The sequence below is a fragment of the Oncorhynchus keta genome, chromosome 23 (genome assembly GCF_023373465.1).
Source record: "Oncorhynchus keta strain PuntledgeMale-10-30-2019 chromosome 23, Oket_V2, whole genome shotgun sequence".
Lineage (NCBI taxonomy): Eukaryota > Metazoa > Chordata > Actinopteri > Salmoniformes > Salmonidae > Oncorhynchus > Oncorhynchus keta.
In genome coordinates this window covers 3323313-3346884 of record NC_068443.1, presented here as the reverse complement: position 1 = coordinate 3346884, position 23572 = coordinate 3323313, and the positions used below count along the sequence as shown (strand labels likewise).

General features: G+C 46.2%; 1 protein-coding gene across 2 annotated transcripts in view; it reads right to left on the bottom strand.

Annotated features, from left to right (window-relative positions):
- LOC118378592 (retinal-specific phospholipid-transporting ATPase ABCA4-like) overlaps positions 1-23572 on the bottom strand; it is a 140470-nt gene that overhangs the window by 59989 nt on the left and 56909 nt on the right. For both annotated transcript variants that reach the window (XM_052475962.1, XM_052475963.1), the window contains exons 20-28: positions 22105-22293; positions 19366-19543; positions 18853-18984; positions 13452-13591; positions 12792-12929; positions 12106-12287; positions 4992-5097; positions 4609-4814; positions 638-695 (exon numbers count right to left, since the gene is read on the bottom strand). In XM_052475962.1, the coding sequence (XP_052331922.1) occupies positions 638-695; positions 4609-4814; positions 4992-5097; positions 12106-12287; positions 12792-12929; positions 13452-13591; positions 18853-18984; positions 19366-19543; positions 22105-22293 (1329 nt within the window). The remainder of the gene's footprint in view (positions 1-637; positions 696-4608; positions 4815-4991; positions 5098-12105; positions 12288-12791; positions 12930-13451; positions 13592-18852; positions 18985-19365; positions 19544-22104; positions 22294-23572) is intronic.

Sequence of the window (23572 nt, the reverse complement as noted above, 5' to 3'; positions counted from 1 at the left end):
GAGGAGTAGACTGTAGGGACAGTGAGTCTGGTAAATTGGAGAGGAGTAGACTGTAGGGACAGTGAGTGTGGTAAATTGGAGAGGAGTAGACTGTAGGGACAGTGAGTCTGGTAAATTGGAGAGGAGTAGACTGTAGGGACAGTGAGTCTGGTAAATTGGAGAGGAGTAGACTGTAGGGACAGAGTCTGAGTAACTTGGAGAGGAGTAGACTGTAGGGACAGTGAGTGTGGTAAATTGGAGAGGAGTAGACTGTAGGGACAGTGAGTCTGGTAAATTGGAGAGGAGTAGACTGTAGGGACAGTGAGTGTGGTAAATTGGAGAGGAGTAGACTGTAGGGACAGTGAGTCTGGTAAATTGGAGAGGAGTAGACTGTAGGGACAGTGAGTCTGGTAAATTGGAGAGGAGTAGACTGTAGGGACAGTGAGTGTGGTAAATTGGAGAGGAGTAGACTGTAGGGACAGTGAGTGTGGTAAATTGGAGAGGAGTAGACTGTAGGGACAGTGAGTCTGGTAAATTAGAGAGGAGTAGACTGTAGGGACAGTGAGTCTGGTACATTGGAGAGGAGTAGACTGTAGGGACAGTGAGTCTGGTACATTGGAGAGGAGTAGACTGTAGGGACAGTGCGTGTGGTATTTACCTGGAGTTTTGGCATTGGCTGCTGCCTCTTCCCCATCTGCTGTCACCTTCAGAAAGATCTGGAAGGAAGAAACATCAGCTATTCATTTGGACCCAACGTATGTGTTCAAATAGAATACAGGCCACCTACTCTTTTACCCCTGAACATGTGTGCCAAGTTTCACCATGATCCCGAGTAGGGCTGTGGCGGTCATGAAATGTCGTCGGCCGGTGATTGTCAAGCAAATAACGGTCGGTCTCACGGTAATTTACCGTTAATTAACATAAACACATTTACCATATCCTGGCTTCCACACACAGCCTACAAGCCACTGATGCAGACCTACAGATCTACATTTTAAAAAGTCTAATAAATCCATGTAATATATTCTACACCTTCACAATAAATCCATTATTTATTTTAGACAGGTCTAAAGAAACATGATATGAAGAAAATGTAGTCTATTTCAAAAGAACAGAATAGAATCCTCTGAGTCAATCCTTCTGTTAGGTCCTGATCTGGCTGTGCCATACGGCTGTGGGCTACACTAGTTCATTTAGCAGACAAGATTTCCTTCTAATTCCGTGGCATTATTTTATAGTATGAAGAATACAATTGAACAAAGCTGAATAAAATATAAAAAAATTCTCCAAACGATTTGAGGGAGTGCGGACACACGTGGCTATTCTGTGTTGAACATTAACAAAGAAATAGGTCCTCCGAGATGCTTAATATACAGTTATTAACCTCTTGAACCTCTGGGGGCAGTATTTCATTTTTGGATGAAAAACATTCCCGTTTTAAATAAGATATTTTGTCACGAAAAGATGCTCGACTATGCATATAATTGACAGCTTTGGAAAGAAAACACTCTGACGTTTCCAAAACTGCAAAGATATTGTCTGTGAGTGCCACAGAACTAATGCTACAGGCGAAACCAAGATGAAATTTCATACAGGAAGTGAGACAGATTTTTGAGGCGCTGTGTTCCAATGTCTCCTTATATGGCTGTGAATGCGCAAGGAATGAGCCTACACTTTCTGTCTTTTCCCCAAGGTGTTTGCAGCATTGTGACGTTTTTGTAGGCATATCATTGGAGAATGGACCATAAGAGACTACATTTACCAGGTGTCCGCTCGGTGTCCTCCGTCGAAACTATTGCGTAATCTCCAGGTGCGTGCATTGTTCCATTTTGAACAGAGGAGAAACCAAACTGCCACGACTGACTTATCATCGAATAGATATGTGAAAAACACCTTGAGGATTGATTCTAAACAACGTTTGCCATGTTTCTGTCAATATATTGGCGGCGACAGCGTAGCCTAGTGGTTAGAGTGTTGGACTAGTCACCGGAAGGTTGAGAGTTCAAACCCCCGAGCTGACAAGGTACAAATCTGTCGTTCTGCCCCTGAACAGGCAGTTAACCCACTGTTCCCAGGCCGTCATTGAAAATAAGAATTTGTTCTTAACTGACTTGCCTGGTTAAATAAAGGTAAAAAAAAATAAAATAAATTTGGAAAAAAGTTATTTTTTTTCTTAGCCAAAAGTGATGAACAAAACGGAGCGATATCTCCTACACAAATAATCTTTTTGGAAAAACTGAACATTTGCTATCTAACTGAGAGTCTCCTCATTGAAAACATCTGAAGTTCTTCAAAGGTAAATGATTTTATTTGAATGCTTTTCTTGTTTTTGTGAAAATGTTGCCTGCTGAATGCTATGCTTAATCCTATGCTAGCTATCAATACTCTTACACAAATGCTTGTGTAGCTATGGTTGAAAAGCATTTTTTGATCATCTGAGATGACAGTGTTGTTAACAAAAGGCTAAGCTTGTGAGCCAATATATTTATTTCATTTCATTTGCGATTTTCATGAATAGTTAACGTTGCGTTACGGTAATGAGCTTGAGGCTATAATTACGCTCCCGGATACGGGATTGCACGTCGCAACAGGTTAATGTAACTTGAGCGGTTAACAAATAAATAGGTCCTCCTATCTGCTTAATATACAGCTATTCATGTAAGTTGTTCTATAAACGTTGGGCTGTTTGTTTTGATGTTTAATACATTGTAAGGCTGCATGACGAGACTAATGATGACTTGAAAAAAAGTTGCGGTATCAGCTCTGCTTTGTTTTTTTGCGCAGGATGTACTGTCACTGTCCTCAAACTCCCTCATAGATGAGCCAAGGTGCAGTGTGCTTGTAATTCCACGTGCTTGTAAACCTTCACAGAACCTTCACAGAAACCGAACATGACGCAACCGTGGCGCACACAAACACTCACAGAAAATAAAGAATTACCCACCAACACAGGTGGGGAAAAAGGCTGCCAAAGTATGACTCCCAATCAGAGACAAAGATAGACAGCTGCCTCTGATTGGGAACCATACCCGGGCCCACAAAGAAACAGACAAACTAGAATGCCCACCCAAATCACACCCCGACCTAAACAAATAGAGAAATATAAAGGCTCTCTAAGGTCAGGGCGTGACATGTACACACTACATCATTCTCTCATTCACAATTTGATAAGCACTTGATAATGCCTCAGATTTCACTTCCGGCATCCCCTTTGTGTGGCCGTAATGCAAACAAAAAAATATCCATGCCTTTTTCAGCCTGGAGTGCCGAGTTGTGCCCTTCTTCCTGAGTACTAAGCAATCCGAAGCGGCTCTCACTCACATGGCTCTCCATAAAGTGATAGGGTCTTTCTGACAGGCTACAAATGAAGACAGACACATCGAGGACGCAACTGCGCACGTCCCAGCTCCCCTACCACCTTCCCCTCCTCCCCAGTCCCCCTACCCCCAGTCTCACCTCCCCCACCAGATTCCCCTCCTCCCCAGTCCCCCCATCCCCATTCTCACCTCCCCAGTCCTGTCTCCCCTACCCCCATTCTCACCTCCCCTACCACATTCCCCTCCTCCCCAGTCCTATCTCCCCTACCCCCATTCTCACCTCCCCTACCACATTCCCCTCCTCCCCAGTCCCCCTACCCCCAGTCTCACCTCCCCTACCACATTCCCCTCCTCCCCAGTCCCCCTACCCCCAGTCTCACCTCCCCTACCACATTCCCCTCCTCCCCAGTCCTATCTCCCCTACCCCCGTTCTCACCTCCCCTACCACATTCCCCTCCTCCCCAGTCCTATCTCCCCTACCCCCATTCTCACCTCCCCTACCACATTCCCCTCCTCCCCAGTCCTGTCTTCCCCTACCCCCAGTCTCACCTCCCCTATCACATTCCCCTCATCCCCAGTCCTACCTCCCCTATCACATTCCCCTCCTCCCCAGTCCTGTCTTCCCCTACCCCCAGTCTCACCTCCCCTATCACATTCCCCTCATCCCCAGTCTCACCTCCCCTATCACATTCCCCTCATCCCCAGTCTCACCTCCCCTATCACATTCCCCTCATCCCCAGTCTCACCTCCCCTATCACATTCCCCTCATCCCCAGTCTCACCTCCCTATCACATTCCCCTCATCCCCAGTCTCACCTCCCCTATCACATTCCCCTCATCCCCAGTCTCACCTCCCCTATCACATTCCCCTCATCCCCAGTCTCACCTCCCCTATCACATTCCCCTCATCCCCAGTCTCACCTCCCCTATCACATTCCCCTCATCCCCAGTCTCACCTCCCCTATCACATTCCCCTCATCCCCAGTCTCACCTCCCCTATCACATTCCCCTCATCCCCAGTCTCACCTCCCCTATCACATTCCCCTCATCCCCAGTCTCACCTCCCCTATCACATTCCCCTCATCCCCAGTCCTACCTCCCCTATCACATTCCCCTCCTCCCCAGTCCTGTCTTCCCCTACCCCCAGTCTCACCTCCCTATCACATTCCCCTCATCCCCAGTCTCACCTCCCCTATCACATTCCCCTCATCCCCAGTCTCACCTCCCCTATCACATTCCCCCTACCCCCAGTCTCATCTCCCCCACCAGATTCCCCTACTCCCCAGTCCTATCTCCCCTACCCCCATTCTCACCTCCTCCAGTGAGGTGTCAGAGATGCCGAAGCTGCTGAGGCCCATGTCTCCCAGTGTTTCCTCTAGTTCTCTGAAGAGAGAGGCGTAGGCCCGGTGCTTGAAACCCTTGTTGGGCAGAAGGAAGGTCAGCTCCTGGCCGATGGCCTCGATCAGCTTGGCTTCTGGGACGTGGTGATGGATCAGCGTGGTGATGTTGTCCACGTCACCTGGGAGAAGATAAAGGTTTTGTAGATAGATTGTTTGATTGACGTATTGATAATGTATTGATAATGTATTGATAATGTATTGATAATGAGGGAGGATGGACATGGAGTGAATATTACAGAACCAGTGGTTGATTAGAGTATCTAGACACACACACACGATCACACACACTTCCCCACCATCCAGAGCTCTCTCCAGCTGCTGGGACTGGCCCTGGGATTCCTCTTTCACCTTGGTGCAGGTGGAACAGGTACAGGAACACTCTGAGGCACAGTCACACTCATTCTGATAGACAGAGAGAGAGAGAAGCACAGAGAAAGAGGGAGAGAGAAGAAACAACAACACTTTAAAATTGGACCCGTTTCAAGAAAGGTGTATGTTGCACGTCCATATTTCACATGAGAGGTTTTGTTTATAACATTTTTTAAATATTTTTGGGGGGCAGAAATTACATTCTGGAACATCTGAACTATCATGTGCCCTAATAACAAAAACTTGTATGTCGTCTGTAAATACGAATGAAATGGTTAAATAATATAACGAGCCTAGTTGGTTTAGCCACGAAAAAATACAGGAACCTTCCCGTAAGCTATGATTGTCTGAGATAATGAGTGGGCTGGGCATGCCGAGAGATGAGTTCGGATTGGTCTGCCATGTAGCATGCTTCTGTCTATCACACGAGCTGCTAAGTATGTGTGGATAATCCTGTCGATCGCTGCATTTTTTGAAAGATATGAAGACCTGAAAAAGTTTAGCTATTGCTCTCGTCATTGCTGCCCTGAAGTGGTCCCGTGAGGCTCAGTTGGTAGAGCATGGTGCTTGCAACGGCTGGGTTGTGGGTTCGATTCCCACGGGGAACAGTACGAGAATGTATGCACTCACTACTGTAAGTCGCTCTGGACAAGAGCGTCTGCTAAATGGCCAAAATATATATATATATTTAATAGTGCTATTGGGAAAAAATTGCGATGGAGGATGATCGTGCCATGCTGACTCTGAAAATGAATCAGACGATGAGGAAATCCCTGATTTTGGTAAGAACATTTTAATTGAACCAGACTTCGTAGAGTCTTCAGATGACAAGAAACGAAGAAACGGTGTCTTTTGTCACGGAAGAAGTTGACCGAGTTTTGAAATCAGTGGAATGCCCGGTCAAAGCAGATCATTTCCAAATGTGGAGAAAGTAGAAAGACTGTTGGATAAAACACCTGTCTCCGGATTACATCTTCAAACGAAGGGCAACCATGGCATCCGTGACAGAGGAAGAAACATTCATCCATGTGTACAGGTAAGAGTCTCGCTCCATTTTCAGGTATTATATGTTTCTAATTTTGTCAGAAAGTCGTTTTCATTTCAAGTTAAATCCTACTTTTAGCTAGCTATCTAACGTTAGCTGGCTGGCTCGCGAGCTAATGTTACATGTACGATCTGTGTATAGCTAATGTTAGCTGGCTGGCTCACTAATTAACGTTACGTGTACGATCTGTGTATAGCTAACATTAGCTGACTGGCTCGCTAGCTAACGTTACGTGTACGATCTGTGTATAGCTAATGTTAGCTGGCTGGCTCGCGAGCTAATGTTACATGTACGATCTGTGTATAGCTAATGTTAGCTGGCTGGCTCACTAATTAACGTTACGTGAATATTCTGTGTAGGAGCTCGAGAAAGGTATACCTGAACATTCAAGGGCCATTTTCTCAAAAGTGGGGTTACAAGTTTATCAACTTTCAAAGTAGAATTACTTTCCATTTTTTCCTCAACTGTAGTGTGTGATTTACCATTTTCAAGCTTTGAGTCTCTACCTTTATCCAATGTAAAAAATAAAAATAAAATGTTGTTACAAAGGACTGAATCCAGGTGGTGGTCACAAATACATTTGCACATAGAGATTTTCAGATCCACAGTCACGCTCATTCCGCCAGAGAGAAGGACAACATAATTGTAACACTCAACCAGGTCCTTTACACAGAGACTCTCTACCAGGTCCTTTACACAGAGACACTCAACCGGGTCCTTTACACAGAGACACTCTACCAGGTCCTTTACACAGAGCTACTCTACCAGGTCCTTTACACAGAGCTACTCTACCAGGCCCTTTACACAGAGACACTCTACCAGGTCCTTTACACAAAGACACTCAACCAGGTCCTTTACACAGAGACACTCTACCAGGTCCTTTACACAGAGACACTCAACCAGGTCCTTTACACAGAGACACTCTACCAGGTCCTTTACACAGAGACACTCAACCGGGTCCTTTACACAGAGACACTCTACCAGGTCCTTTACACAGAGACACTCAACCAGGTCCTTTACACAGAGCTACTCTACCAGGTCCTTTACACAGAGCTACTCTACCAGGCCCTTTACACAGAGACACTCTACCAGGTCCTTTACACAGAGACTCTCAACCAGGTCCTTTACACAGAGACTCTCAACCAGGTCCTTTACACAGAGACACTCTACCAGGTCCTTTACACAGAGCTACTCTACCAGATCCTTTACACAGAGACACTCTACCAGGTCCTTTACACAGAGCTACTCTACCAGGCCCTTTACACAGAGACTCTCTACCAGGTCCTTTACACAGAGACACTCTACCAGGTCCTTTACACAGAGACTCTCTACCAGGTCCTTTACACAGAGACTCTCTACCAGGTCCTTTACACAGAGACTCTCTACCAGGTCCTTTACACAGAGACACTCTACCAGGTCCTTTACACAGAGACACTCTACCAGGTCCTTTACACAGAGACTCTCTACCAGGTCCTTTACACAGAGACACTCTACCAGGTCCTTTACACTCTTTAACACAGAGACACTCAGAGGCACATAGTTATTCTGAGAGAGGAGAATGACAACATAAGCATTGTCCACCTTAGCCAATTATCTGGCCCTTTTAATACTATTCTAGTGTATCACCATCTCTTGAATACTATTCTAGTGTATCTCCTGTTGAATACTACTCTAGTGTATCACCATCTCTTGAATACTACTCTAGTGTATCTCCTGTAGAATACTACTGTAGTGTATCACCATCTCTTGAATACTATTCTAGTGTATCTCCTCCTGTTGAATACTATTCTAGTGTATCACCATCTCTTGAATAATACTCTAGTGTATCTCCTGTTGAATACTACTCTAGTGTATCACCATCTCTTGAATACTACTCTAGTGTATCTCCTGTAGAATACTACTCTAGTGTATCACCATCTCTTGAATACTCCTCTAGTGTATATCCTGTTGAATACTACTCTAGTGTATCACCATCTCTTGAATACTACTCTAGTGTATCACCATCTCTTGAATACTATTCTAGTGTATCTCCTGTAGAATACTACTCTAGTGTATCACCATCTCTTGAATACTCCTCTAGTGTATCTCCTGTAGAATACTACTCTAGTGTATCACCATCTCTTGAATACTACTCTAGTGTATCACCATCTCTTGAATACTACTCTAGTGTATCTCCTGTAGAATACTACTGTAGTGTATCACCATCTCTTGAATACTATTCTAGTGTATCTCCTGTTGAATACTACTCTAGTGTATCTCCTGTAGAATACTACTCTAGTGTATCTCCTGTAGAATACTACTCTAGTGTATCTCCTGTAGAATACTACTCTCGTGTATCTCCTGTAGAATACTACTCTAGTGTATCTCCTGTTGAATACTACTCTAGTGTATCTCCTGTTGAATACTACTCTAGTGTATCTCCTGTTGAATACTACTCTAGTGTATCTCCTGTAGAATACTACTCTAGTGTATCTCCTGTAGAATACTACTCTCGTGTATCTCCTGTAGAATACTACTCTAGTGTATCTCCTGTTGAATACTACTCTAGTGTATCTCCTGTAGAATACTACTCTAGTGTATCACCATCTCTTGAATACTACTCTAGTGCATCTCCTGTTGAATACTACTCTAGTGTATCTCCTGTAGAATACTACTCTAGTGTATCTCCTGTAGAATACTACTCTCTCCTGTAGAATACTACTCTCGTGTATCTCCTGTTGAATACTACTCTAGTGTATCTCCTGTTGAATACTACTCTAGTGTATCTCCTGTTGAATACTACTCTAGTGTATCTCCTGTTGAATACTACTCTAGTGTATCTCCTGTAGAATACTACTCTAGTGTATCTCCTGTAGAATACTACTCTCGTGTATCTCCTGTAGAATACTACTCTAGTGTATCTCCTGTAGAATACTACTCTAGTGTATCTCCTGTAGAATACTACTCTCGTGTATCTCCTGTAGAATACTACTCTAGTGTATCTCCTCCTGTAGAATACTATTCTAGTGTGTCTCCCGTTGAATACTACTCTAGTGTATCTCCTCCTGTTGAATACTATTCTAGTGTATCTCCTGTTGAATACTACTCTAGTGTATCTCCTGTTGAATACTATTCTAGTGTATCTCCTGTTGAATACTATTCTAGTGTATCTCCTGTTGAATACTATTCTAGTGTATCTCCTGTTGAATACTATTCTAGTGTTTCTCCTGTTGAATACTATTCTAGTGTATCTCCTGTTGAATACTACTCTAGTGTATCTCCTGTAGAATACTACTCTAGTGTATCTCCTGTTGAATACTATTCTAGTGTATCTCCTCCTGTAGAATACTACTCTAGTGTATCTCCTGTGTGAATACTACTCTAGTGTATCTCTCCTGTAGAATACTACTCTAGTGTATCTCCTGTTGAATACTACTCTAGTGTATCTCCTGTAGAATACTACTCTAGTGTATCTCCTCCTGTAGAATACTATTCTAGTGTATCTCCTGTTGAATACTATTCTAGTGTATCTCCTGTAGAATACTATTCTAGTGTATCTCTCCTGTAGAATACTATTCTAGTGTATCTCCTGTTGAATACTATTCTAGTGTATCTCCTGTAGAATACTACTCTAGTGTCTCCTGTAGAATACTACTCTAGTGTATCTCCTCCTGTGTATCTCCTGTTGAATACTATTCTAGTGTATCTCCTGTTGAATACTACTCTAGTGTATCTCCTGTTGAATACTACTGAATGTATCTCCTGTATTCTAGTGTATCTCCTGTAGAATACTATTCTAGTGTATCTCCTGTTGAATACTACTCTAGTGTATCTCCTGTAGAATACTACTCTAGTGTATCTCCTGTAGAATACTACTCTAGTGTATCTCCTGTAGAATACTACTCTAGTGTATCTCCTGTTGAATACTACTCTAGTGTATCTCCTGTTGAATACTATTCTAGTGTATCTCCTGTAGAATACTACTCTAGTGTATCTCCTGTTGAATACTATTCTAGTGTTTCTCCTGTAGAATACTACTCTAGTGTATCTCCTGTTGAATACTACTCTAGTGTATCTCCTGTTGAATACTACTCTAGTGTATCTCCTGTTGAATACTATTCTAGTGTATCTCCTGTAGAATACTATTCTAGTGTATCTCCTGTTGAATACTATTCTAGTGTATCTCCTCCTGTTGAATACTACTCTAGTGTATCTCCTGTAGAATACTACTCTAGTGTATCTCCTGTTGAATACTATTCTAGTGTATCTCCTCCTGTAGAATACTACTCTAGTGTATCTCCTCCTGTAGAATACTACTCTAGTGTATCTCCTCCTGTAGAATACTACTCTAGTGTATCTCCTGTTGAATACTATTCTAGTGTATCTCCTCCTGTAGAATACTACTCTAGTGTATCTCCTCCTGTAGAATACTATTCTAGTGTATCTCCTCCTGTTGAATACTATTCTAGTGTATCTCCTGTAGAATACTATTCTAGTGTATCTCCTGTAGAATACTATTCTAGTGTATCTCCTGTTGAATACTATTCTAGTGTATCTCCTGTAGAATACTACTCTAGTGTGTCTCCTGTAGAATACTACTCTCGTGTATCTCCTGTTGAATACTACTCTAGTGTATCTCCTGTTGAATACTACTCTAGTGTATCTCCTGTTGAATACTACTCTAGTGTATCTCCTGTTGAATACTACTCTAGTGTATCTCCTGTAGAATACTACTCTAGTGTATCTCCTGTAGAATACTACTCTAGTGTATCTCCTGTAGAATACTACTCTAGTGTATCTCCTGTAGAATACTACTCTAGTGTATCTCCTGTAGAATACTACTCTAGTGTATCTCCTGTAGAATACTACTCTAGTGTATCTCCTGTTGAATACTACTCTAGTGTATCTCCTGTTGAATACTATTCTAGTGTATCTCCTGTAGAATACTACTCTAGTGTATCTCCTGTTGAATACTATTCTAGTGTATCTCCTCCTGTAGAATACTACTCTAGTGTATCTCCTGTTGAATACTACTCTAGTGTATCTCCTGTTGAATACTACTCTAGTGTATCTCCTGTTGAATACTATTCTAGTATCTCCTGTAGAATACTATTCTAGTGTATCTCCTGTTGAATACTATTCTAGTGTATCTCCTCCTGTAGAATACTACTCTAGTGTATCTCCTGTTGAATACTACTCTAGTGTATCTCCTGTTGAATACTATTCTAGTGTATCTCCTCCTGTAGAATACTACTCTAGTGTATCTCCTGTTGAATACTACTCTAGTGTATCTCCTCCTGTAGAATACTATTCTAGTGTATCTCCTGTTGAATACTACTCTAGTGTATCTCCTGTTGAATACTATTCTAGTGTATCTCCTGTTGAATACTACTCTAGTGTATCTCCTGTAGAATACTATTCTAGTGTATCTCCTGTAGAATACTACTCTAGTGTATCTCCTGTTGAATACTACTCTAGTGTATCTCCTCCTGTAGAATACTATTCTAGTGTATCTCCTGTTGAATACTACTCTAGTGTATCTCCTGTTGAATACTATTCTAGTGTATCTCCTGTTGAATACTACTCTAGTGTATCTCCTGTAGAATACTATTCTAGTGTATCTCCTCCTGTAGAATACTACTCTAGTGTATCTCCTGTTGAATACTATTCTAGTGTATCTCCTCCTGTAGAATACTACTCTAGTGTATCTCCTGTTGAATACTACTCTAGTGTATCTCCTGTTGAATACTATTCTAGTGTATCTCCTCCTGTTGAATACTACTCTAGTGTATCTCCTGTTGAATACTATTCTAGTGTATCTCCTCCTGTAGAATACTACTCTAGTGTATCTCCTGTTGAATATTATTCTAGTGTTTCTCCTGTTGAATACTATTCTAGTATATCTCCTGTTGAATACTACTCTAGTGTATCTCCTGTTGAATACTATTCTAGTGTATCTCCTCCTGTAGAATACTACTCTAGTGTATCTCCTGTTGAATACTATTCTAGTGTATCACCTCTTTTTTCCTCACGTCCTTCATGCGTCGGACCAGGGTGAGGTAGAATCCCACCCCGAAGCAGTTCTTGAGGAAGAGGGGGGAGCCACAGCAATGGAGCTGGCCCTTAGAGATGATGGCCACACGGTCACTCAACAGGTCAGCCTCGTCCATGTGGTGAGTGGACAGGATCACTGTACGGCCTGGGGTTAGAGGTCAGAGGTCAGGACTAGGAGCTAGGTCACTCAACAGGTCAGCCTCGTCCATGTGGTGAGTGGACAGGATCACTGTACGGCCTGGGGTTAGAGGTCAGAGGTCAGGACTAGGAGCTAGGTCACTCAACAGGTTAGCCTCGTCCATGTGGTGAGTGGACAGGATCACTGTACGGCCTGGGGTTAGAGGTTAGAGTTCAGAGGTCAGGACTAGGAGCTAGGTCACTCAACAGGTCAGCCTCGTCCATGTGGTGAGTGGACAGGGACACTTGCACGCCCTGGGAGACAGGGGTCAACGGTTAGAGAGAGTTGATTGTAGTGCTTGGATAGGGAAGCAAGCTGCAGACAAGGAGGAGCAGGGATGGGAAACACCAGTCCTTGAAGGCCTGAGTACCTGCCTGTTTCTCTCTTCAGCCTGGCACAGAATTACTCCTAGAGAAGTGCTGAAACACGGTTTCCCAGGTCTAAACCAGGTGTAGCGGCGAGGGGTCGTACCTGTGCGATATTTGAGTAGCAGGTCCCAGATGGACCGTCTGGAGTAAGGGTCGACCCCCGACGTGGGCTCATCCAGGATCACAATCTTTGACCCCCCAACAAATGCCATGGCAACAGACAGCTTCCTCTGCATACCCCCTGCACAGATTGAGAACGGACGTTATTTCAGGTGAAACACAATAAACTTGCAGGGTAAAACACTACAACATCTGAAACGTTGCTAGGGCCTCTGGGTAATTCATTTGCAGCAGCAAAGGTTCGACAAAGAAAAAAGTGGTCCTTCTGTGGCTCAGTTGGTAGAGCATGGCACTTGTAACGCCAGGGTAGTGGGTTCGATTCCACGGACCACCCATACGTAGAATGTATGCACACATGACTGTAAGTCGCTTTGGATAAAAGCATCAGCTAAATGGCATATATTATATTATATTAAAAAAGGAAGACCTCGAAACAGTATCTGCTCACAAGTGTGTTTCATGCCTGAGGTCTCCATGATAACCTGGCTGACCCCCCCTGAGAGGTCCTGTGACTCGTTATCTCCCCCCTGAGAGGTCCTGTGACTCGTTCTCCCCCCTGAGAGGCCCTGTGCCTCATTGTCTTCCCCCTGAAAGGTTCATTGTCTTTCTTATGAGGCAAGCCCACACACCCAGCCTGACCCACCTGAGAGGTTCTGTGCCTCCTCGTCTCTCTTATGAGGCAGGCCCAGGTCCTCCAGCATGACATTGACCGCCTGTTGAGCCTCAGCCTGAGAGGTGCCCTTCAGCATGGAGTAGAACAGGATGTGTTCCTCCACCGTCAGACTGGACAGAGAGGAGGGAGAGAGGTTGTCAGTCACTACAGCAGACACGTGAACACATGTCTGAACTGTTAACTGTAGGAAACAAACGTTCATCAATCTGCTATGTCATCAATCTGCTATGTCATCAATCTGCTATGTCATCAATCTGTTATGTCATCAATCTGTTATGTCATCAATCTGTTATGTCATCAATCTGCTATGTCATCAATCTGTTATGTCATCAATCTGCTATGTCATCAATCTGCTATGTCATCAATCTGCTATGTCATCAATCTGTTATGTCATCAATCTGCTATGTCATCAATCTGTTATGTCATCAATCTGTTATGTCATCAATCTGTTATGTCATCAATCTGTTATGTCATCAATCTGTTATGTCATCAATCTGTTATGTCATCAATCTGCTATGTCATCAATCTGTTATGTCATCAATCTGTTATGTCATCAATCTGTTATGTCATCAATCTGCTATGTCATCAATCTGTTATGTCATCAATCTGCTATGTCATCAATCTGTTATGTCATCAACATGCCAGTCCTATGACTGAACTGACTACTCAGATGCTAGAAAAGTGCCAGTGGGTATATGGAGGACTCTGTTTGGAGAGGACATTGTACTGAAACACAGCCGAGCAGGAGGAGGAAGAGTAGGAGGAGGAGGAGGAGGAAGAGTAGGAGGAGGAGGAGGAGGAGGAGGAGGAGGAGGGGAGGACTCTGTTTGGAGAGGACATTGTACTGAAACACAGCCGAGCAGGAGGAGGAAGAGTAGGAGGAGGAGGAGGAGGGGAGGACTCTGTTTGGAGAGGACATTGTACTGAAACACAGCCGAGCAGGAGGAGGAAGAGTAGGAGGAGGAGGAGGAGGAGGAGGAGGAGGAGGACTCTGTTTGGAGAGGACATTGTACTGAAACACAGCCGAGCAGGAGGAGGAGGAAGAGGAGGAGGAAAAGGAGGAGGAGGAGGAGGAGGAGGAGGGAGGAGGAGGACTCACTGTTTGAAGAGGACATTGTACTGAAACACAGCCGAGCAGGAGGAGGAGGAAGAGGAGGAGGAAAAGGAGGAGGAGGAGGAAAGAGGATGACTCACTGTTTGAAGAGGACATTGTACTGAAACACAGCCAAGCAGGAGGAGGAGGAAGAGGAGGAGGAAAAGGAGGAGGAGGAGGAAGGGGGAAAAAGGAGGAGGAGGAGGGAAGAGGAGGACTCTGTTTGGAGAGGACATTGTACTGAAACACAGCCGAGGAGGAGGAGGAGGAAGGAGGAGGAGGAGGAGGAGGAGGAGGAGTCTGTTTGGAGAGGACATTGTACTGAAACACAGCCGAGCAGGGAGGAGGAGGAAGAGGAGGGAGGAGGGAAGAGGAGGACTCTGTTTGGAGAGGACATTGTACTGAAACACAGCCAAGGAGGAGGAGGAGGAGGAGGAGGAGGAAGAGGAGGACTCACTGTTTGAAGAGGACATTGTACTGAAACACAGCCAAGCAGGAGGAGGAAGAGGAGGAGGAAAAGGAGGAGGAGGAGGGAGGAGGAGGGAGGAGGAGGAGGAGGAGGAGGAGGAGGAAAGAGGAGGACTCACTGTTTGAAGAGGACATTGTACTGAAACACAGCCAAGCAGGAGGAGGAAGAGGAGGAGGAAAAGGAGGAGGAGGAGGAGGAGGAGGAGGAAAGGAGGGAGGAGGAGGAGGAGGAGGAGGAGGGAAGAGGAGGACTCACTGTTTGAAGAGGACATTGTACTGAAACACAGCCGAGCAGGAGGAGGAGGAAGAGGAGGAGGAAAAGGAGGAGGAGGAGGACTCACTGTTTGAAGAGGACATTGTACTGAAACACAGCCGAGCAGGAGGAGGAAGAGGCGGAGGAAAAGGAGGAGGAGGAGGGAAGAGGAGGAGGGGAGGACTCTGTTTGGAGAGGACATTGTACTGAAACACAGCCGAGCAGGAGGAGGAGAGGAAGAGGAGGAAGAGGAGGAAAAAACACAGAGCAGGAGGAGAGGAGGAGGAGGGAAGAGGAGGAGGGGAGGACTCTGTTTGAAGAGGACATTGTACTGAAACACAGCCGAGCAGGAGGAGGAGGAAGAGGAGGAGGAAAAGGAGGAGGAGGAGGGAAGAGGAGGAGGGAGGACTCTGTTTGGAGAGGACATTGTACTGAAACACAGCCGAGCAGGAGGAGGAGGAGGAGGAGGAGGAGGAGGAGGAGGAGGAGGGAGGAGGAGGAGGAGGAGGAGGAGGAGGAGGAGGAGGGAAGAGGAGGACTCACTGTTTAAAGAGGACATTGTACTGAAACACAGCCGAGCAGGAGGAGGAGGAAGAGGAGGGGAAAAGGAGGAGGAGGAGGAGGAGGAGGAGGAGGAGGAGGAGGGAAGAGGGAGGACTCACTGTTTGAAGAGGACATTGTACTGAAACACAGCCGAGCAGGAGGAGGAAGAGGGAGGAGAGGAGGAGGAGGAGGAGGAGGAGGAGTTTGAGGAGGACATTGTACTGTTTGAAGAGGACATTGTACTGAAACAAGCCGAGCAGGAGGAGGAGGAGGAGGAGGAGGAAAAGGAGGAGGAAGAGGAGGAGGAGGAGTTTGAGAGGAGGGAAGAGGAGGAGGAGGAGGAGGGAAGAGGAGGAGGGGAGGACTCTGTTTGGAGAGGACATTGTACTGAAACACAGCCGAGCAGGAGGAGGAGGAGGAGGAGGAAAAGGAGGAGGGAAGAGGAGGAGGAGGAGGAGGGAAGAGGAGGAGGAGGAGGAGGACTCTGTTTGAAGAGGACATTGTACTGAAACACAGCCGAGCAGGAGGAGGAGGAAGAGGAGGAGGAAAAGGAGGAGGAAGGGAAGAGGAGGAGGAGGAGGAGGAGGAGGAGGAGGAGGGAAGAGGAGGACTCACTGTTTGAAGAGGACATTGTACTGAAACACAGCCGAGCAGGAGGAGGAGGAAGGAAGGAGGAGGAGGAGGAGGAGGAGGAGGAGGGAAGAGGAGGAGGGGAGGACTCTGTTTGGAGAGGACATTGTACTGAAACACAGCCGAGCAGGAGGAGAGGGAGGAGGAAAAGAGGAGGAGGAAGAGGAGGAGGAGGAGGAGGAGGAGGGGAGGAGGAGGAGGAGGAGGAGGGAAGAGGAGGACTCACTGTTTGAAGAGGACATTGTACTGAAACCCAGCCGAGCAGGAGGAGGAGGAAGAGGAGGAGGAAAAGGAGGAGGAGGAGGAGGAGGAGGAGGAGGGGAGGACTCTGTTTGGAGAGGACATTGTACTGAAACACAGCCGAGCAGGAGGAGGAGGAAGAGGAGGAGGAGGAGGGAGGACTCTGTTTGGAGAGGACATTGTACTGAAACACAGCCGAGCAGGAGGAGGAGGAAGAGGAGGAGGAAAAGGAGGAGGAGGAGGAGGAGGGGAGGACTTTGTTTGGAGAGGACATTGTACTGAAACACAGCCAAGGAGGAGGAGGAGGAGGAGGAAAAGGAGGAGGAGGAGGAGGAGGGAAGAGGGAGGACTCACTGTTTGAAGAGGACATTGTACTGAAACACAGCCGGAGCAGGAGGAGGAGGAGGAGGAGGAGGAGGAGGAGGAGGAGGGAAGAGGAGGACTCACTGTTTGAAGAGGACATTGTACTGAAACACAGCCGAGCAGGAGGTGGAGGAAGAGGAGGAGGAAAAGGAGGAGGAGGAGGAGGAGGAGGAGGAGGAGGGAAGAGGAGGAGGGGAGGACTCTGTTTGGAGAGGACATTGTACTGAAACACAGCCGAGCAGGAGGAGGAGGAAGAGGAGGAGGAAAAGGAGGAGGAGGAGGAGGAGGGAAGAGGAGGTCTCACTGTTTGAAGAGGACATTGTACTGAAACACAGCCGAGCAGGAGGAGGAGGAGGAGGAGGAGGAGGAGGAGGAGGAGGACTCACTGTTTGAAGAGGACATTGTACTGAAACACAGCCGGAGGAGGAGGAGGAGGAGGGACTCACTGTTTGGAGAGGACATTGTACTGAAACACAGCCGAGCAGGAGGAGGAGGAGGAGGAAGAGGAGGAGGGAGGGGGAAGAGGAGAACTCACTGTTTGAAGAGGATATTGTACTGGGACACATAGCCGAGGAGGAGGAGGAGGAGGAGGAGGAGAGAGGAGGAGGACTCACTGTTTGAAGAGGATATTGTACTGGGACACATGGCCGGAGGAGGAGGAGGAGGAGGAGGAGGAGAGGGAGGAGGACTCACTGTTTGAGGAGGATATTGTACTGGGACACAGCCGAGCAGGAGGAGGAGGAGGAGGGAGAGGAGGAGGGACTCACTGTTTGAAGAGGATATTGTACTGGGACTTATAGCCATGGAGGTGAGAGGGGAGGAAGAGGAGGAGGACTCACTGTTTGAAGAGGATATTGTACTGGGGACACATGCCCATGGAGGTGAGAGGGGAGGAAGAGGAGGAGGAAGAGGAGGAGGACTCACTGTTTGAAGAGGATATTGTACTGGGGACACATGCCCATGGAGGTGAGAGGGGGAGGAAGAGGAGGAGGAAGAGGAGGAGGACTCACTGTTTGAAGAGGATATTGTACTGGGGACACATGCCCATGGAGGTGAGAGGGGAGGAAGAGGAGGAGGAAGAGGAGGAGGACTCACTGTTTGAAGAGGATATTGTACTAGGGACACATGCCCATGGAGGTGAGAAGGGGAGGAAGAGGAGGAGGAAGAGGAGGAGGACTCACTGTTTGAAGAGGATATTGTACTGGGGACACATGCCCATGGAGGTGAGAGGGGAGGAAGAGGAGGAGGAAGAGGAGGAGGACTCACTGTTTGAAGAGGATATTGTACTGGGGACACATGCCCATGGAGGTGAGAGGGGGAGGAGGAGGAGGAGGGAGAGGAGGAGGACTCACTGTTTGAGGAGGATATTGTACTGGGACTTATAGCCATGGAGGTGAGAGGGGGAGGAAGAGGAGGAGGAAGAGGAGGAGGACTCACTGTTTGAAGAGGATATTGTACTGGGGACACATGCCCATGGAGGTGAGAGGGGGAGGAAGAGGAGGAGGAAGAGGAGGAGGACTCACTGTTTGAAGAGGATATTGTACTGGGGACACATGCCCATGGAGGTGAGAGGGGGAGGAAGAGGAGGAGGAAGAGGAGGAGGACTCACTGTTTGAAGAGGATATTGTACTGGGGACACATGCCCATGGAGGTGAGAGGGGGAGGAAGAGGAGGAGGAAGAGGAGGAGGACTCACTGTTTGAAGAGGATATTGTACTGGGGACACATGCCCATGGAGGTGAGAGGGGGAGGAAGAGGAGGAGGAAGAGGAGGAGGACTCACTGTTTGAAGAGGATATTGTACTGGGGGCACATGCCCATGGAGGTGCGGATACTGTCCATGTCAGTCCTGATGTCTCTCCCGTTGATAAAGGCTGTCCCAGATGTAGGAGGGAACAGACCAGTCAGGATAGACCTGGAGAGAGACACACACACACGCACACGCACACACACACACACACACACACACACACATGCGATTAAGAGGAGCATGATGTCAAGTCATCTCGGCACCCAGAACCAAATCGGACACAATGACCAGCCACTCTGTCACTATCACTATCAACCTTCTTTATTCCTCACAGACATGTTCTCTGGATAACTCGATCGCTAATAGCTGTATTCCAACATTTAGGATCATTCAATATTGTATAGGTGATATTCTAGACCACAAAATTAGGACAATAAAGTTAGTGCTCTGTAGACTAGGTAGAGGTTTTTTGGGGGGTAGCCTGGACTTCCTGTGGACTACGGCACAAAACAGATCTGGGGAGACCAGGCTAGGTACAATACATACATAGTGGTGGTTTTCCCGGCTCCGTTGTGTCCTAGGAACGATGTGATCTGGCCCTCGTAGAAGGCGATGCTGAGGTGATCCACGGCTGGACGGGATCCCCCAGGAAACACCTTGACCAAGTCCTGAATCTCTACCCCCACGGTCAGCCCTGCTGGCTCCGGCTCAAAGAACAACTGACCTGTAGTAAAAAGGGAGGAAGACACCCCAAAAGGGAGGAAGACACCTAAAATGGAGGAAGACACCCAAAATGGAGGAAGACACCCAAAATGGACGAAGACACCCAAAATGGAGGAAGACACCCAAAATGGAGGAAGACGCCCAAAATGGAGGAAGACACCCCAAAATGGAGGAAGACACCCAAAAGGGGAGGAAGACACCCAAAATGGAGGACGACACCCAAAAAGGAGGAAGACACCCAAAATGGTGGAAGACACCCAAAATGGAGGAAGACACCCAAAATGGAGGAAGACACCCAAAATGGAGGAAGACACCCAAAATGGAGGAAGACACCCAAAATGGAGGAAGACACCCAAAATGGAGGAAGACACCCAAAATGGAGGAAGACACCCAAAATGGAGGAAGACACCCAAAAGGGAGGAAGACACCCAAAATGGAGGAAGACACCCAAAATGGAGGAAGACACCCAAAATGGAGGAAGACACCCAAAATGGAGGAAGACACCCAAAATGGAGGAAGACACCCAAAATGGAGGAAGACACCCAAAATGGAGGAAGACACCCAAAATGGAGGAAGACACCCAAAAAGGAGGAAGACACCCAAAAAGGGAGGAAGACACCCAAAATGGAGGAAGACACCCAAAATGGAGGAAGACACCCAAAATGGAGGAAGACACCCAAAATGGAGGAAGACACCCAAAATGGAGGAAGACACCCAAAATGGAGGAAGACACCCAAAAATGGAGGAAGACACCCAAAATGGAGGAAGACACCCAAAATGGAGGAAGACACCCAAAATGGAGGAAGACACCCAAAATGGAGGAAGACACCCAAAATGGAGGAAGACACCCAAAATGGAGGAAGACACCCAAAATGGAGGAAGACACCCAAAATGGAGGAAGACACCCAAAATGGAGACACCCAAATGGAGGAAGACACCCAAAATGGAGGAAGACACCCAAAATGGAGGAAGACACCCAAAATGGAGGAAGACACCCAAAATGGAGGAAGACACCCAAAATGGAGGAAGACACCCAAAATGGAGGAAGACACCCAAAATGGAGGAAGACACCCAAAATGGAGGAAGACACCCAAAATGGAGGAAGACACCAAAATGGAGGAAGACACCCAAAATGGAGGAAGACACCCAAAATGGAGGAAGACACCCAAAATGGAGGAAGACACCCAAAATGGAGGAAGACACCCAAAATGGAGGAAGACACCCAAAATGGAGGAAGACACCCAAAATGGACACCCAAAATGGAAAGACACCCAAAATGGAGGAAGACACCCAAAATGGAGGAAGACACCCAAAATGGAGGAAGACACCCAAAATGGAGGAAGACACCCAAAATGGAGGAAGACACCCAAAATGGAGACACCCAAAGACACCCAAAATGGAGGAAGACACCCAAAATGGAGGAAGACACCCAAAATGGAGGAAGACACCCAAAATGGAGGAAGACACCCAAAATGGAGGAAGACACCCAAAATGGAGGAAGACACCCAAAATGGAGGAAGACACCCAAAATGGAGGAAGACACCCAAAAAAATGGAGGAAGACACCCAAAATGGAGGAAGACACCCAAAATGGAGGAAGACACCCAAAATGGAAGACACCCAAAATGGAGGAAGACACCCAAAATGGAAGACACCCAAAATGGAGGAAGACACCCAAAATGGAGGAAGACACCCAAAATGGAGGAAGACACCCAAAATGGAAGGAAGACACCCAAAATGGAGGAAGACACCCAAAATGGAGGAAGACACCCAAAATGGAGGAAGACACCCAAAAAGGAAGGAAGACACCCAAAATGGAGGAAGACACCCAAAATGGAGGAAGACACCCAAAAAGGGAGGAAGACACCCAAAATGGAGGAAGACACCCAAAATGGAGGAAGACACCCAAAATGGAGGAAGACACCCAAAATGGAAGGAAGACACCCAACATTTACAATGGTTTAGATCTGGCTCATATCTACAAGGCTACCACTTATCAGTTGGCCCATTGACTAATTGTAATTAGGGGGTCAGGTCTGGTTGCTATAGCTAAACCAGACCTGTGCATGTAAAGGCCAGGCGTACTGGTTATGGCTACATACCCCAAGCCAGAGATAAGTAAAGTGGCATGGAGGATGATAAATGATTTTCTAACATACATGGGATTGACTGGTCAGACAATCACCTGAGGCCTCTCTTGCCAATCACCCAGTAGCTACGTGAGGCCTCTCTAGCCAATCACAGAGTAGCTATGTGAGTCCTGTCTAGCCAGTTACATCATAGCTTCCTGAGCCCTGTCTAGCCAATCACATCGTAGCTACCTGAGCCCTATCTAGCCAATCACAGAGTAGCAACGTGAGGCATCTCTAGCCAATCACAGAGTAGCTATCTGAGTCCTGTCTAGCCAATCAGGGTACATGAGTCCTGTCTAGCCAATCAGGGTACATGAGTCCTGTCTAGCCAATCAGGGTACATGAGTCCTGTCTAGCCAATCACAGCACATGAGTCCTGTCTAGCCAATCACAGCACATGAGTCCTGTCTAGCCAATCCCACAGCCCCTACCTGTCAGGTCCTCTTCCTGCTCCTCCTTGTTCTGTTCTTCTTCCTGTCGTTTCAGCAGCTCCTCCCTCTCTCTCTCCATCCTCTCTCTCTTGTCCTGGTGTTTGCAGGGTTTCTTTACCCCCACGCCATTACACCTCCTAGGCGAACACATACTGTCTACGTCCTTGTCCACGTCGGGCTTCTCTGGATCTGCAGAGAGAGACAGATACACAGTCACTCTACAACGTTTCACTACTGTGAGAGAAACTCATGGGACAGAAGACCCATTACAAAGGTAGGCCATATCACTCCTTCAATCAAAGTTCAACCAGTATGTTCATATGTATGCCTGTATATACTGTCTATATATAATCCTATTGTTCATATACTGTTTATATATGATTATAATATTCATATAGTGTCTATATATGATTAGAATATTCATATACTGTCTATATATGATTCTATAGTTCATATACTGTCTATATATGATTCTATAGTTCATATACTGTCTACATATGATTCTATAGTTCATATACTGTCTATATATGATTATAATATTCATATACTGTCTATATATGATTATAATATGCATATACTGTATTCATATACTGTCTATATATGATTATATTGTTCACTTTTTATATATGATTATAATATTCATATATAGTCTATATATGATTATAATATTCATATATAGTCTATATATGATTATAATATTCATATATAGTCTATATATGATTATAATATTAATATATTCATATATGCCAGTAGCATACCACCCTGCATCCCACTGCTGGCTTGCTTCTGAAGCTAAGCAGGGTTGGTCCCTGGATGGGAGACCAGATGCTGCTGGAAGTGGTGTTGGAGGGCCAGTAGGAGGCACTCTTTCCTCTGGTCTAAAAAAAATATCCCAATGCCCCAGGGCAGTGATTGGGGACACTGCCCTGTGCAGGGTGCCGTCTTTCAGATGGGACGTTAAACGGGTGTCCTGACTCTCTGAGGTCATTAAAGATCACATGGCACTTATCGTAAGAGTAGGGGTGTTAACCCCGCTGTCCTGACTCTCTGAGGTCATTAAAGATCACATGGCACTTATCGTAAGAGTAGGGGTGTTAACCCCGTGTCCTGGCTAAATTCCCAATCTGGCCCTCAAACCATCACGGTCACCTAATAATCCCCAGTTTTGGCTCATTCACTCTCTGAGGTCATTAAAGAACATCACATGGCACTTATCTGTCAATATATGATTATAATATTCATATACTGTAGATAATATAGAGACCAGACTAAAGACACTTACAGAGACCAGACTAAAGACACTGTCCCAGACTCTCTGAGGTCATTAAAGATCAAAGACATGGCACTTATAGTGGACGTAAAGACACTTATAGTGGACAGAGACCAGACTAAAGACACTTAAGTGGACAGAGACCCTAAAGACCTTATAGAGACAGATACCAGACTAAAGACACTTATAGAGACAGAT